General features: G+C 46.0%; 1 protein-coding gene across 2 annotated transcripts in view; it reads left to right on the forward strand.

The window, feature by feature from the left end:
* The window catches only part of LOC147747974 (cytochrome P450 2D15-like), a 339,742-nt gene that overhangs the window by 268,731 nt on the left and 56,735 nt on the right, over positions 1-14,276 (forward strand). For both annotated transcript variants that reach the window (XR_015308498.1, XM_086957428.1), the window contains exon 6: positions 12,359-12,500. Coding sequence is in view for 1 of the 2 variants with exons in the window: in XM_086957428.1 (XP_086813554.1) it covers positions 12,359-12,500 (142 nt within the window). In the remaining variant the exon portion in view is untranslated. The remainder of the gene's footprint in view (positions 1-12,358; positions 12,501-14,276) is intronic.

Genomic DNA, 14,276 nt, shown 5'->3' on the forward strand with positions numbered 1-14,276 from the left:
TTTTAGCGCCTCAGTATCAAGCCAGAGTGCTATTAGTTCTCTGTTAGAAACTGAAATCCAGGTTGCAATGCACGGTCCACGCTGCTTGTGCCGGCTTTGGGCGGCGGGCTCACCTTGTGACTAGGCTGGCTTAGGCAGGCGGGAGCAGAGGCCACAATGTAACAAAGTTTATACACTTCCCCTCAACTCGGGCAATCCATTCAGGTTAACCGTGTGACTCACTGTGAGACCCATCAAGTGATGGCACCTCACAGTCCGTGTTAAAATTATGCCCAACAGCTTCTATCAAGAGGCTTGCACTCTTTATACATTGGCGGACTGGCTTGGTACGAGGGGGCTATGCGGCAGTCACTGACTAATGTGACAGGCTTGTGACACATGGCCGGTCCCGTCCCAGTCTAGACAGCCAAGGGATTGGTGGTCTCTTACAGGCAGCACTTAGCTGCAGCCAAACAGCCTCACCACAGAATGCATACAGTGGCACAGCAGGCAAGGAGTCATCAACTCAACTCCTGGAGGAGCACGGCTGCAGCCAACTCTGAAGACAGCAGCACCCAGGAGGGAGAGGCTGAGCCTACACCAACAGCAGGTAAGGGAACCCGTGCCCCCACCTTGAAGCTTAATCTCGCTCCACGTGGGCCAATACTAGCTTCCCTGGTCGGTTTGGTCTTGAATTCTCACAGAGCAGGCCAGGAGAGCAAGTACTCACGCAATCAGCAGGTAATGGGAGCCACAGGAATTAAAAGGTCTGCACTTACCACTTAACCCCGCAAATGGCTAGATGCCCACCGGCGCTTCACAGCAGATAAACGGCAGTGATCTGCAGCACCACAGGAAGTAAGGGACCCTATGTGAGACACCTGCCTGCAACTGGAATCTTTCCCCCACACCCTCCAAAAACACCAGAGAAACCCATACACTCACCATCCCTCCACCCAGCGTCCCTGCTTCCATATTTCCCTTCCAAAAAGGACTGCCCGCTACACCCCCTGCATACTAGGCTGCCACAGGGGAGTGCTGCCTACACATAAATAAGCAGGAAGGTGAGCCCTAGGAAGCAGTCACCAGGATTGATGTGGCCTCTCTAGGGCCTCAGTCTGTTGGCACCTGCCTAGCGAAGCGACTCCGGCCCCTAGCATCGACAACTTGATACCTGGTTACTGTAATCAGGGGCAGTGGTAAGGATGATGGCCCAACTTTCAGCATGGCCAGCAGCTTTGTCACGTTCGAGTCTGTTGTTTTTAGTAGGTCTGTGACAGCTGCAGCCTGGTGGTGTGATCTGGTGCTGCGGGGTGGGGCAGGTAGTGGCGTGCCAACCGGGGATGACACTACTCAGCTGCACTCATCCGTTATCATTTTTATTCGGATTGATTATACAGTACTGTCTTTGAAAAGAACCGCTTTCTTGCTGGCTGTAAGGGTGTGCCTCACTGTCCTGAGCCTTGCCATTGCCCTGGTCTTTCTGCGGTGGTTTGAGAGTTCTAGGTTAGTGCCCTTCCATAACTGGTGACTGAAATTTTAAGACCTTCTTAGAGTTTCTCTTTCGTGATATGGATGTAATTTCTGAGATTTATAGGCTTCAATCATCTTTATTAATTAACTTTGCTTGCCAGAAAGTGTAACTCGTAGTTGAAATATCACGCATAATTACACTGAAATTATATGAATGTTACACACAGCAATCTAAAACCTTGCAAGCTATGTTCCCTTCTCTGTCCTTCTCTCTCCCCATGTTTTAATTTACATCATTCCATCTCTTTGAAAATAAAAATTCCATTCTTTCACTCCGACTTCGTGTATATGTTTAATTTTCATTTATTTCACGTTACCTTCTTTGTACTACTTGCGATTTGCTTAAATAATAAAAATAAAATTGCATTCTTTCACTCCCAGTCCCTGCGTGCATTTATTTATTTTTCATTGATTTCACCTTTCCTTCTTGCTACTAGTTGCGATTTGCTTAAAAAATAAAAAAGAACATTATTTCACTCCGATTCCGTGCGTGCATTTATCCCACCTTTCCTTCTTTGTACTAGTTGCGATTTGGTTGGAAAATAATCATTCCATTGTTTCACTCCGTCTCTGCATTTATTTTTCATTTATTTAAGCTGTCATTCTTTGCACTACTTTGATTTACTTCCTGTCTCTTGTGCAGCGTGGCTCCAGCATTAGAGAAAATAAACGTCAAGTAATTTATAGCGTGTGCTCGGTCTGGTGTCCCATGATATCGTGTATCCCTGCACTCAGCCCGAGCAGAGATCGACTGCTTCTGTCTGATCCTGCCCGGGCTGAGTTCATTCTCCGAAGACGGCCGAAGTGCAGGGGATACACGATACCAGGGGGATACCACATATTACACAACACCGGTCCTGCTGTGTTAACGAACTCACTGTAGCTCAGAAGTTCTGCAGTGCCCTCTGGCATGGCTGCAGGCGAGGCTGCTTGCTGCGGCCCGGGATGTGACAAGTCAGTGTGTGTGTGTTTCTGGCCACCTTACGTTTGCGGTTTATTTCTCAAAACTGCCAGGGGTAATTTTAACAGGTTCTGACAGCCTCAGCTATGTTGTATGGGAGATTACTGCACCGTCAGTTGAGACTGTGTGACACTTAGGCAGCTGAGATGCCTGGTTCCTTGTGTAACTTGTCTTGTTCATGTTGGGGCCTCACCTTCCTGTTGGGCCGGGGTCCCACATCACATGCATGTAGAGGGACCCTGAAGTCCTGATGCTCTCCTAATTGAGTGCCGGCAGCGAGGAGGCCAAAGGTTGGCAATGATTTCTGGTGCTTTACATCAATATTAATTTCTTCTTGGAGTTTCTGGTTTCTCAAATGGGTGTTGTTAGAAATGGGTTTTCTGGTTTGCTAGGGTATGCACCTCAGCCAGGCAGAATCTACCACTCTAGTCAAGATAAGGGGATTACACATCTAAAATAACCCCTGCTCACCCCATTGGTAGCTTAGCCCGAGCGTTCAGGCTTGTCTCAGAGGCAGTTTGTGAAGCATTTGCACATAACCAGCAGTAATACAGTGAAAACACTACAAAATGACAACCCACCAGTTTTAGAAATATATCTAATATTTATCTGTGTAAAACAAGACCAAAACGATAAAAATCCAACATACATTGATCAAAATATGAATAATGCAAGAATAGGCTTTATATACAGTTCCTTAAAGTTGATAGCTCCATCCGGAGCTATGACGGCATAGTGCACAAACAAATTCAACAGTTCTGGTCAGTCGCAGGCCAGCTACGGTGTCGGTGAGACCCATAACACAGTACCTTTGGAGATGCAGGGCGTCGGACCTTGCGGTGAGATCTGGAGAACGGCGTCTGTAGGTGACGGCCCAAGACATCAGTGCAATTTTTGTTGAGCCATTAAAGTTACACCTGTTGCAGGTGGAACTCCGTGAGTTTGAAGTCAGGAACACCACCGTCACAGGTGTCGGGCTGTGTTCTGAAGCGGAGTGGTGTGACGTGTGGTGCCCACAGGTCGCATGCAGGCAGCGGCTCAGTGATGACATCGATGGGATCGGGGCTGCAGTGCAAAGTGGGCGGTGCTGACAGGTCACGGTGCTGGCAGCTGTGTCGTCGTTGCTGAAGTGCTGTCATCAGTAGACCCAAGGCTGCGGTGCAAGACGGGGCAATGCGGTGTGCGTGGCTCACAGGTGAGGTGCAAGCAGTGGTGGCGGTTGAGGATCTGGAGTCGATGACGCTGGTGTCGGTTTGCAAAGGCTGATGTGTGGGATGGGGCGGTGCGTAGAGTAACCGACGAGCGGTGCACTCAAACCACGGTGCAGGCAGTGGTGACAATTTCAGCTTGGAACAGCAGTGTTGGGGAGACCAGGATTGTGGTGGGAAGTGGTACGGTGTGAAGTGGTATGGTGCTCTGTGTGCTCCACAACTAATATCCAGATATCCACAGGTCACGGTACAGGCAGTAGTGGTGCTGTTGCGGCATTGTCGGGTATTCAGGGCTGTGGTGTGACGCAAGGTGGGGTGGAGTGCGGTGCCCACAGGTCACAGTACAAGCAGCAGCTCAGTAGTGGCGTCGGATGGTGTCATCGGTGAGACTAGTATTCTGGTGCGAAGTGCAGTGGTGCCCTCTGCGGTTCCTTCAGGTCACGTAGCTGGCAGCTGCGTTGTTGAAGGCTTTGGCTTACCTTTTTCTTCTCTGTGGCAGATGAAGCTTCCAGTTCCAGAAGCCGGTACCCAGAAGATGTTGAAGTCTTTGATTTCTCTGAGATTTTCAACAGGAGGTAAGCTCTACATTAATCCCTTGAAGATTCTTAGGATGCAGAAAGCACAATCAAGTCCTTTCCCTGCCAACGACAGAAGAAGTGGGGAGAGGATGTGGCCTTACGGCTAGAGCGGTCGACCTCGACACTGGGGAACCATGTTCGAGTCTAGGAAGAGACGCTCAACATCCTATGATTCTGGGCAAATCACTTAATCTCCCAATGCCTACCACAAATGTAACGTAGCTGGTGCTCATGTAAAGCACTCTGATACCTTTGGGTCAAGTTTGTGCTATATGAAACTCCGGAATTTTTTTTTTTTTAAAGCAACTGCATGCCAACCGAGCAAAGCACACAGCAAAGTGGTAGTTCCGGGGTCAGGGCCCCAATATTTATACCACATTTCCCTTTTAAGTTCGCACAAAGTTCCCCTGGCATACATAATCCAGTTCTGCCGGGCTCAGGGCAGGCTCACTCCAGGGGATGGAGAAAGCATTGTGGAAGACAGACACAATCCATTCAGGTGCAAGCAACACATCCTCCCAGTACTCTAAATGCAGCTAAGTCTATTCAGCCTAGGTGTGAGTCTCTCAGGAAAAACAGAACACCCTACCCCCGGTTGTGTCTATCTAGTGTGAATGCACATCCCTGCTCCTATCACTCTGAATCCAGACAGTAAATACACAAAAGTCAGAGGCACACAGGATGGTTAAGCAAGAAAATGCCCATTTTCTAAAAGTGAAGAAAAACCAAAGGAAATGATGGACGGAGCGTTGACAATACAAGCACTCACCCCCAGTCAATTGATCTGGGTTTAATCCATCACCGTTCTTTAGCCCACTCTGCCACCCCAGTTCAGACATGGCCATATGCAAATCAGTCCGACCCTGTGCCTCATGGGAACAGTCCAGTCCGAACTGCCAAACCATGCCTTCCTTGGACCGGAAACAAGCTACCGAGGACCGGTTTCTGGCATTTCAGCCGTCTTCATTCCGGCTTGCTTGAATCCAGTGGCAAAGTGAGCAAGGGACTCACGTCTGAGCATACCCTGCCAACTTATAGCGAACAAAGAAAAACCAAAGGAAATGATGGACGGAGCATTGATAATACAAGCACTCACCCCCAGTCAACTGATCTGGGTTTAATCCATCATCGTTCTTTAGCCCACTCTGCCACCCCAGTTCAGACATGGCCATATGCAAATCAGTCTGACCCTGTGCCTCATGGGAGCAGTCCAGTCCGAACTGCCAAGCCATGCCTTCCCTGGACCCGAAACAAGCTACCGAGGACCGGTTTCTGGCATTTCAGCTGTCTTCATCCCGGCTTGCTTGAATCCAGTGGCAAAGTGAGCAAGGGACTCACGTCTGAGCATACCCTGCCAACTTATGGCGAACAAAGAAAAACCAAAGGAAATGATGGACGGAGCGTTGACAATACAAGCACTCACCCCCAGTCAACTGATCTGGGTTTAATCCATCACCGTTCTTTAGCCCACTCTGCCACCCCAGTTCAGACATGGCCATATGCAAATCAGTCTGACCCTGTGCCTCATGGGAACAGTCCAGTCCGAACTGCCAATCCATGCCTTCCCTGGACCGGAAACAAGCTACAGAGGACCGGTTTCTGGCATTTCAGCCGTCTTCAGCCCGGCTTGCTTGAATCCAGTGGCAAAGTGAGCAAGGGACTCACGTCTGAGCATACCCTGCCAACTTATGGCGAACAAAGAAAAACCAAAGGAAATGATGGACGGAGCGTTGACAATACAAGCACTCACCCCCAGTCAACTGATCTGGGTTTAATCCATCACCGTTCTTTAGCCCACTCTGCCACCCCAGTTCAGACATGGCCATATGCAAATCAGTCTGACCCTGTGCCTGATGGGAACAGTCCAGTCCGAACTGCCAAGCCATGCCTTCCCTGGACCGGAAACAAGCTACCGAGGACCGGTTTCTGGCATTTCAGCCGTCTTCAGCCCGGCTTGCTTGAATCCAGTGGTAAAGTGAGCAAGGGACTCACGTCTGAGCATACCCTGCTAACTTATGGCGAACAAAGAAAAACCAAAGGTAATGATGGACAGAGCGTTGACAATACAAGCACTCACCCCAGTCAACTGATCTGGGTTTAATCCATCACCGTTCTTTAGCCCACTCTGCCACCTCAGTTCAGACATGGCCATATGCAAATCATCTGACCCTGTGCCTCATGGGAACAGTCCAGTCCGAACTGCCAAGCCATGCCTTCCCTGATTTGCATATGGCCATGTCTGAACTGGGGTGGTGTGGAGTGCAAAAAAACGATGGAGTTGGTCCCAGATCTCTGTACTGGGGTGAATGTATGACATTGTTCTGCATTCTGTCCATCAACTGTGGTTTTTACATTTGTCACCCCGAGTGGGATGGGTATGCTCAGACGTGAGTCCCATGCACTCCATACCACTGGATTCAAGCAAGCCGGGCTGAAGACGGCTGGAATGCCAGAAACTGGTCCCCGGAAGCTTGTTTCCGGTCCAGGGAAGGCATGGCTTGGCATTTCGGGCTGGACTATTCCCATGAGGCACAGGGTCAGACTATTTGCATATGGCCATGTCTGAACTGGGGTGGTGTGGAGTGCAAAAAACCGATGGATTTGGGCCCAGATCTCTGTACTGGGGTGAATGTATGACATTGTTCTGCATTGTGTCCATCAACTGTGGTTTTTGCATTTGTCACCCCGAGTGGGATGTGTATGCTTAGACGTGAGTCCCATGCACTCCATACCACTGGATTCAAGCAAGCCGGGCTGAAGACGGCTGGAATGCCTGAAACCGGTCCTCGGAAGCTTGTTTCCGGTCCACGGAAAGCATGGCTTGGCAGTTCGGGCTGGACTGTTCCCATGAGGCACAGGGTCAGACTGATTTGCATATGGCCATGTCTGAACTGGGGTGGTGTGGAGTGCAATAAAACGACGGATAGGGCCCAGATCTCTGTACTGGGGTGAATGTATGACATTGTTCTGCATTCTGTCCATCAATTGTGGTTTTTGCACTTTCTAAAAGTGGCATTTTCAAACACACAACACCAATTCAGGCAGCCTAAACTCCATTTCTCTGTCTTCCCCCAATGGAAAGTTATGCTTGTAAGATGTTGCAAAGCAACACCCATGTCAGCCTATGGGACACATAGCCTTGCAATAGTGAAAAACAAAATATCACTATCAGGACATGTAAAACACACCAGTGCAATTCTTACCTTTCACATACACTGCACCCTACCCATGGGGGTACCTTGGGCTAACCTGAGGGGTGCCATCCAGGTAAGAAAAGGGAAGGTTTAGGGCCTGGCAAGGGGATGCACTTGCCAGGTCGACATTTGCGGTTACAAACTGCACACAGACACTGCAGTGGCAGGTCTGAGACACCCTTGAAAAGCTGCTTGTGTGGGTGGCACAATTGTGCTGCTGGCTCACTAGAAGCATTTGATTTCCAGGCCCTGAGCACACACAGTGCACTATACTAGGGGCTTAATAATAAATCAAATAAGCCAAATATGGAAACACCAATCCATAAGCCCATGTGAGCATATGCACTTTAGCACATAGCCTTGCAATAGTGAAAAACAAAATATCACTATCAGGACATGTAAAACACACCAGTGCAATTCTTACCTTTCACATACACTGCACCCTACCCATGGGGGTACCTTGGGCTAACCTGAGGGGTGCCATCCAGGTAAGAAAAGGGAAGGTTTAGGGCCTGGCAAGGGGATGCACTTGCCAGGTCGACATTTGCGGTTACAAACTGCACACAGAAACTGCAGTGGCAGGTCTGAGACACCCTTGAAAAGCTGCTTGTGTGGGTGGCACGATTGTGCTGCTGGCTCACTAGAAGCATTTGATTTCCAGGCCCTGAGCACACACAGTGCACTATACTAGGGGCTTAATAATAAATCAAATAAGCCAAATATGGAAACACCAATCCATAAGCCCATGTGAGCATATGCACTTTAGCACTGAATAGTAGTGTTAAAGTGCTTAGAGTCCTAAAATCAACGAAAACAGAGTAAAAAATAGGAGGCCACAAAGCAAAAAGTCTGGGGTGAATCCGATGAAAAAGCCAATTCTATCAGGTGTAATTTCTGATTTTGCCCGCAAGAAAGTCTCACTCATAGTCGTTGAAATGTCACTCATAATTGCACTGAAATTATGAAAATGTCACACATAGCATTCTGAAACCTTGGCAGCTATGAGAGCCTATGTGTTTAAGAACTGAGCAGCAGATCTCAGGCATTGCCGATTTAAAAAACATGGGATGTTAAGGGGAAACACAGGTGGGTAAAGCAGCAAAAGATAGATTCTTGTTCAGAGTATTTTTCCCCCAAGCTCTAGCACGTAAGTTATTTTTATTATGTGGCAGAATTAGTGCCATATTGTTCTTTATTAGTGATTCCACATTTGTCTTGAATTGCCAACATTTGTCAGATTTAGGGTTGACCACTTTAGAGGTGTACATAGAGTCCAAATACTCTTGTCTGCATTATAGAAAGAGTTTGACTTTAAACTTCTGTGTCAGAGACTTTACTGTAACATTAACTACATAGGTGTCATGTAGTTCCATGCCACAGCCAGTCCTGTTTTTTTACCAATATCAAATGGCATTAAGGAGCTTGTCACTTCACTTTTGAAATCAAGAATTCAATTTGCAAAGCTCTGTTGACAGACAAGCGAGGACTGCATAATGTGTAACAGGGCTGCTAGTTTGAAAAAATTCCGTCATGTTTCACTAGTGTTATGTTTTATATAGAGGACCTAATATAGACTTGGCTCTAGATGCCCTAATATAGGCATGATTCGAGATGCCCTTATATAGGCGTGATCTTTTACCTCCATTAGTTCCCCATACTACACAATAACGAGCTCTGAGGGTTGAACATTATCTAGTCTGTGGTCTGGATGCAGAAGAAGGGTTTTTCCCAAACAAAGGCCTCCTATAACATCTCCGATATGCTCATACATTATGCATGAGGATTCATGACGGACACGAAGCAGAAACTACATCACCTGTATATTATCTCTGAACAAGGTTTATTCCTTACGTCTTCCTCAGTACAACAATGACCCATACAAACCACACAATGGACAAAGAAGCCCTAGATACTTTCCGTATAAATACAATACCTCTTGCTGGTATTAGATAAAGGGAACCGAGATTTCCAGGCCGACACACTGACGAGAGACGCTGAGGCTCCTGCATGCAGACGCTCCAACTGACAGTGGTCTGAACATCCCTTGCAGGGTGTCCAACTCGAGACCAGAGAGGGCTCCTACATTCTCACATTTCAGGTAATGGGTTTGACTAAATCCTAGAGGGATTCTTGGCTTCTCTTTTATACACCTACTCACATGCTAGTTACACTTCGGTACATCCAGATAGGCATCATAGGAGTATGCACACTTTTACCCTGCCTTTTATATTCATGTATTTATTCGTGCTTATTGCAAGACGGTAGAACTGTACTTTCCTTGTATATTCATCTTACTAATAATCATATGTCTCTGCTACTGTCTAATGGTTGTTGCAGCTCATTTATGCTACACGAGAATAACAACTGTTCAATAAATCCTTATTGAAAAGCCCAGACTGTTTATTCTGTGTATCTGAGACAGATAAGTGAGCACGAGTGACTGAGCGAAAAGTAGTACATTGTTTTCACGATTCTGAGGAATCAGGGTTGTCATGTTCTAAGATTGCCAGAAACTATTCTCCCCCTGATAAGAGGAGACACTAGTGACACTGTGAGCTAGCTAATACAAAAACAGGATAACATTCTCGATAGGGGTGTTCAGAGTCAGTCTGCCACCAAACCTGCAGTGTATGTTATCCAAACGTGCAGATCCTCTATTGGGCATATAGGGACTACACAACACTAGCCATGCAAATTCTTTGTTGACTACCTGTGAAACACTTTATTTATTTTGAGTCAGTGTGCACTTTGCACAAAGCTCTTATGGTAATATGGAATTTATGTGTTAAGGACAGATTTGTTAAACATCCATCTGGTAGGCTTCTTTGTTCTGATTATTGCCTACTCTTACATGTCCCTCTGATCAGCCTTCCATGTGCTGGGGGAAGATCTAGTAGTTATCAGGGGCCCTATTATGTAGGGCGCACTTTCCCTTTTTGCACCCGGCATTCCCTGTTTGCACCAGGCGCACCTTAAAACAGGTTCACCGGGTGCAAACATGGAAAGTGCACCCTATTAAATAGAATGAACTGCCCCAAGTGCAGCTGAGCATGCATGCTGCCAGGGGGCAACATTTTCAGGTGAAAAACGGAGCAGCTTTGAAGCAGCTGATCTGTGTTTCACTCTGCAGGGGGCAACCTGCCTGCACTTTTAAAGGGGATTAGAGATCCCCTTGCATGCGGGTGCAGTGAGCTATTGCACCTGCCTGCCAGGGCATATCTGGGGGATCCAAATTACCCCCTTTTCCCCCTCCAGATGGCTGCTATCAGTGGGTGAACTGACAGTGTGCCACCTGTCAGTGCTCCTGCTGACAGCTTCTTTGCCTCTGCACCCGAATCTAATACAGCGTGTACGCAGAGGTAAAAGGGTTTCCCTCATTTGCTTGGGGCCATGCCCCCATGCAAATGAGGGGACGCCCTCTGATGATAGCACTGGTGCTTTATGTGCACCAGCGCTATCAGCACAAGCATATGCAGCCCCTTTTGTAATACCAAAGTGCCTGTGGGCGTGCTAAGCAGGCGCAAACGGACCTCCGGGGCACTTTTATAATACGGTCCCAGGTATGTTGGTAAAAGTACTCAAGACTATTCTTTTTTGTTAACCTGGTTTGTTAGTGCTCCCCCTCTTTGTTATCAGGGTTTTATTAGTAGTGATATATTACCACCAAGATGGTCCTTGAACTGAACCTGCGCTTTTTAAACAAATAATATTATTATTAACATCACATGGCTACTTATCAACTTTGTTCCTTTGCTTCTGGTGATGCAGCATAATACTTACCAACTTGGGTTACTCATAAACTACCATACTCACCTGGGCCCTTAAACACTCATACATCTGCCGTCTTCTGCTTCAATGATGGGTCGGTGACATGTCGGTGACAAGACTGACAAGTCGGTGACCAAGTCGAATGACAATCTAACTGGCTAAGCCTACCTTAGTTATACTATTCTCAGTGTATGTACCACCCCCCAATGTTTCAATATTCGTGTATTCCTAACTCCTGTTTGGACAATGGGATGGGGAGAGGTCAGCACACCATACTAATGTAATGTCATTTTCTTAGATTTTATTGTTCTGTGTTCCCTCCCCTTAATTTCAATTTCCCATGCTTTAATTCCACCCACATTTCATATAATTTCATCTACATTTTATATAGCATTTGTTTCAGTCTCTTCCTCTTTTCGGGTCAAGAGTTGATGTTCCCAGGAGCGTCTTCTGCATCATACTGTATTTGGGAAGCTTTCAATGTCATGGCTCGCAGACTGACATGATTCAATGAGCGTGCGCATCATTTTCAAGATGGAGATTTCGCCCTTGAGGCCCAAATACGAACTAATAATAAAGTCAAAGAAAAACACATTAGAATACGAAAATAAATGAATGCACTGTATACCACTTATTCCTACTCTATTCCACTTATTATATTTTTACTAATGCATTAGCAGTTTAGTAGAACTAGCAAGATTTAGTTTTAGCACAGCATGTGCATTAGCATGTGAGAGTTAAGAGGCCATCTTAAGTACTACTGCGCAGCTGCAAAGAATTCCCATCAAGCTAAAGATGTCATACTACATAGATGACGTACACGCATGCGCAGAAGATTCCCGCTTTTTGTGCAGTCATTTTTAGTCACTCTGGTTACTGGTTAGTAAAACACATTTAAAAGCTTCCCCTAGATGTAAAATATGATGTGTAATGTATTTATTAGTATTCACAACAACATGTTGGGTACATTATTACCTGTTATTTGAGAGGATTGAATCTGAGCAAGTTTCTTTACGTACGAAACCTTGCTCCATCACTGGGTAGAGACCCTTGTAAAGCTGTTTTGTTTTTTCTATGATTGTGCCACAGGTGTTGCAGTGATATTATTTTATTCTCATGTGCATTTTCCATCAGGCTCGAGATGACCCCAAAAGCAGCTTCAATGAAGATAACCTACCCCTGACAACAGTTGACATTTTTGTAGCGGGCACAGAGACCACTTCAACCACCCTGCGCTGGGGGCTGCTGTTCATGCTTCTCCATCCTGACATCCAAAGTAAGGAGTGGTGATGGGACTGGAAGACTGGGGTAATATTGACAGAATCTTACTCATCCTCTAAAAGGCAAAGATTGACATTCAGTAGTGATTCACAAAAGAAGACCCAACAATTGACATAGCTTATGTTATCCCTGTATCTACATCCATATTAGTGCATGGCTCAACTGGGTTATTAACATTTTAAGTTACTTAGCTCAGCCTCTCTTCTTGATCCTGTGGCCTATGACTTGGTGGAATGGAGTCCATGTGTGAAGTGGTATCAGGAAAAAAGGAATCGGGTATCGGGGGAAGTCCCTAACTAAGTAACCTCAGAAGACAAATCAAAACAGCACAGGAAAATAAGAATGTTCTCAGAGGGTGACATTTGCATGTGTGGTTACTGTTGAACTGATCAGCCCAAAATATATGTACTGAATTGCATGAAAACATAGATGTGATATATCTGCATGTCGGTGGATAGAGACTTTTCCCTTTGATGAGAAAGATGCATAGATGGACCATTTGGATTTTACATTGTCACATATGTGCAAGAAATATTAAACTTTACATGCCAAAACCACACTAGAAATAGACCAGTAATGAAACACCAGAAGGCTTAGCACTAATCGACTAGGATGTGTTTACGTTTTGGAGCAATGTTTGTGTGAAAAAGTCACCCACAGTCATGCAAGGTTTAGACAAGAGGTGAACGTTATTTATGCAATCCAAACCACTATCATTTCAAGCATCAACTGAACACCTAAAAAATGTAGGCCCAGTTGAAGTGACAACGTTCTTTAAAGGAATGATACTGTGTTATGCTTCATGTCCCAAAAAAAATAGTGTGCAGGAAATATACCACAGTTTCTAATACTTTGTGTATACCACTCAGACTAATTGGAATTCTGAGAAGCCCTGAGTCAAGGAATTTTTCAGAGGGGTTTTCAGATGTGGTATCAAAGCATTGCTTCAGCATGAGGCAGTCTAAGGTCTGCATAGACTGTTTGCCATACATCCTTTTAAAAGTTGGGAGAGGTAGAAAAGGTCTAGGAGAGCATATTACATTTGATTAGGTGCTCTCCTCAATAATGTGTGGTTGAGGGGCTAGCTGTGAGTAATTGCTGTTGTGATGGAATTTCTGGTAGTGGTTAGTTTGCCTTTGAAAGTACTTTTAGTTGGTAGTGGAGACTTACAGGTGGACTTTTATTCAAGGGGAATATGCCCCTGAGTAAGTTGGTCCACTTCATCAAGTTGCATCTAGTGGAAGAATGTGCTTATAGCATGTATTGCTCTAAATACACATACTCTGCAAACTCTTGCCTTCTAGTGTTGGGCTCAGACATTTGCAACTTGTTTTTCTTTGAAGAAGTCTTTTGCGTCATGAGATGTGTCGTGACTCCTCTCATATTAGACAATGGTCATGGGCACATACTCCGTCTTAGGTTGTTTTTTTCTTTCACCATCGGATTTGGACATAAAGGAGAGGATTCCAAGTTTGTGTGTTTCTCTCAATCTTTTAGGCACCACACAGTTGTATTTTGACACCGACTCATCAGAAAACCAGTCATTACTTTGTCGATTTTCTGTTGAGATTCTTCACTGGATCAGGAGCACAGGTCATCCTTCACCAATTAATACTGGAGACTACAGACTGCTGCCCTTTCAACACTGCCCCAATGTATCTGTGGTCAGATCACCACAAGGTCTGCAACTTGTGTCTCTCTTCGGACCACACCTCCATTGAGTCATGGCTCACCTGCCACTCAAAGAAGACCCTAACATACAGAAGGGACA

This window comes from Lissotriton vulgaris, chromosome 1_1 (genome assembly GCF_964263255.1).
Source record: "Lissotriton vulgaris chromosome 1_1, aLisVul1.2, whole genome shotgun sequence".
Taxonomy (NCBI): domain Eukaryota; kingdom Metazoa; phylum Chordata; class Amphibia; order Caudata; family Salamandridae; genus Lissotriton; species Lissotriton vulgaris.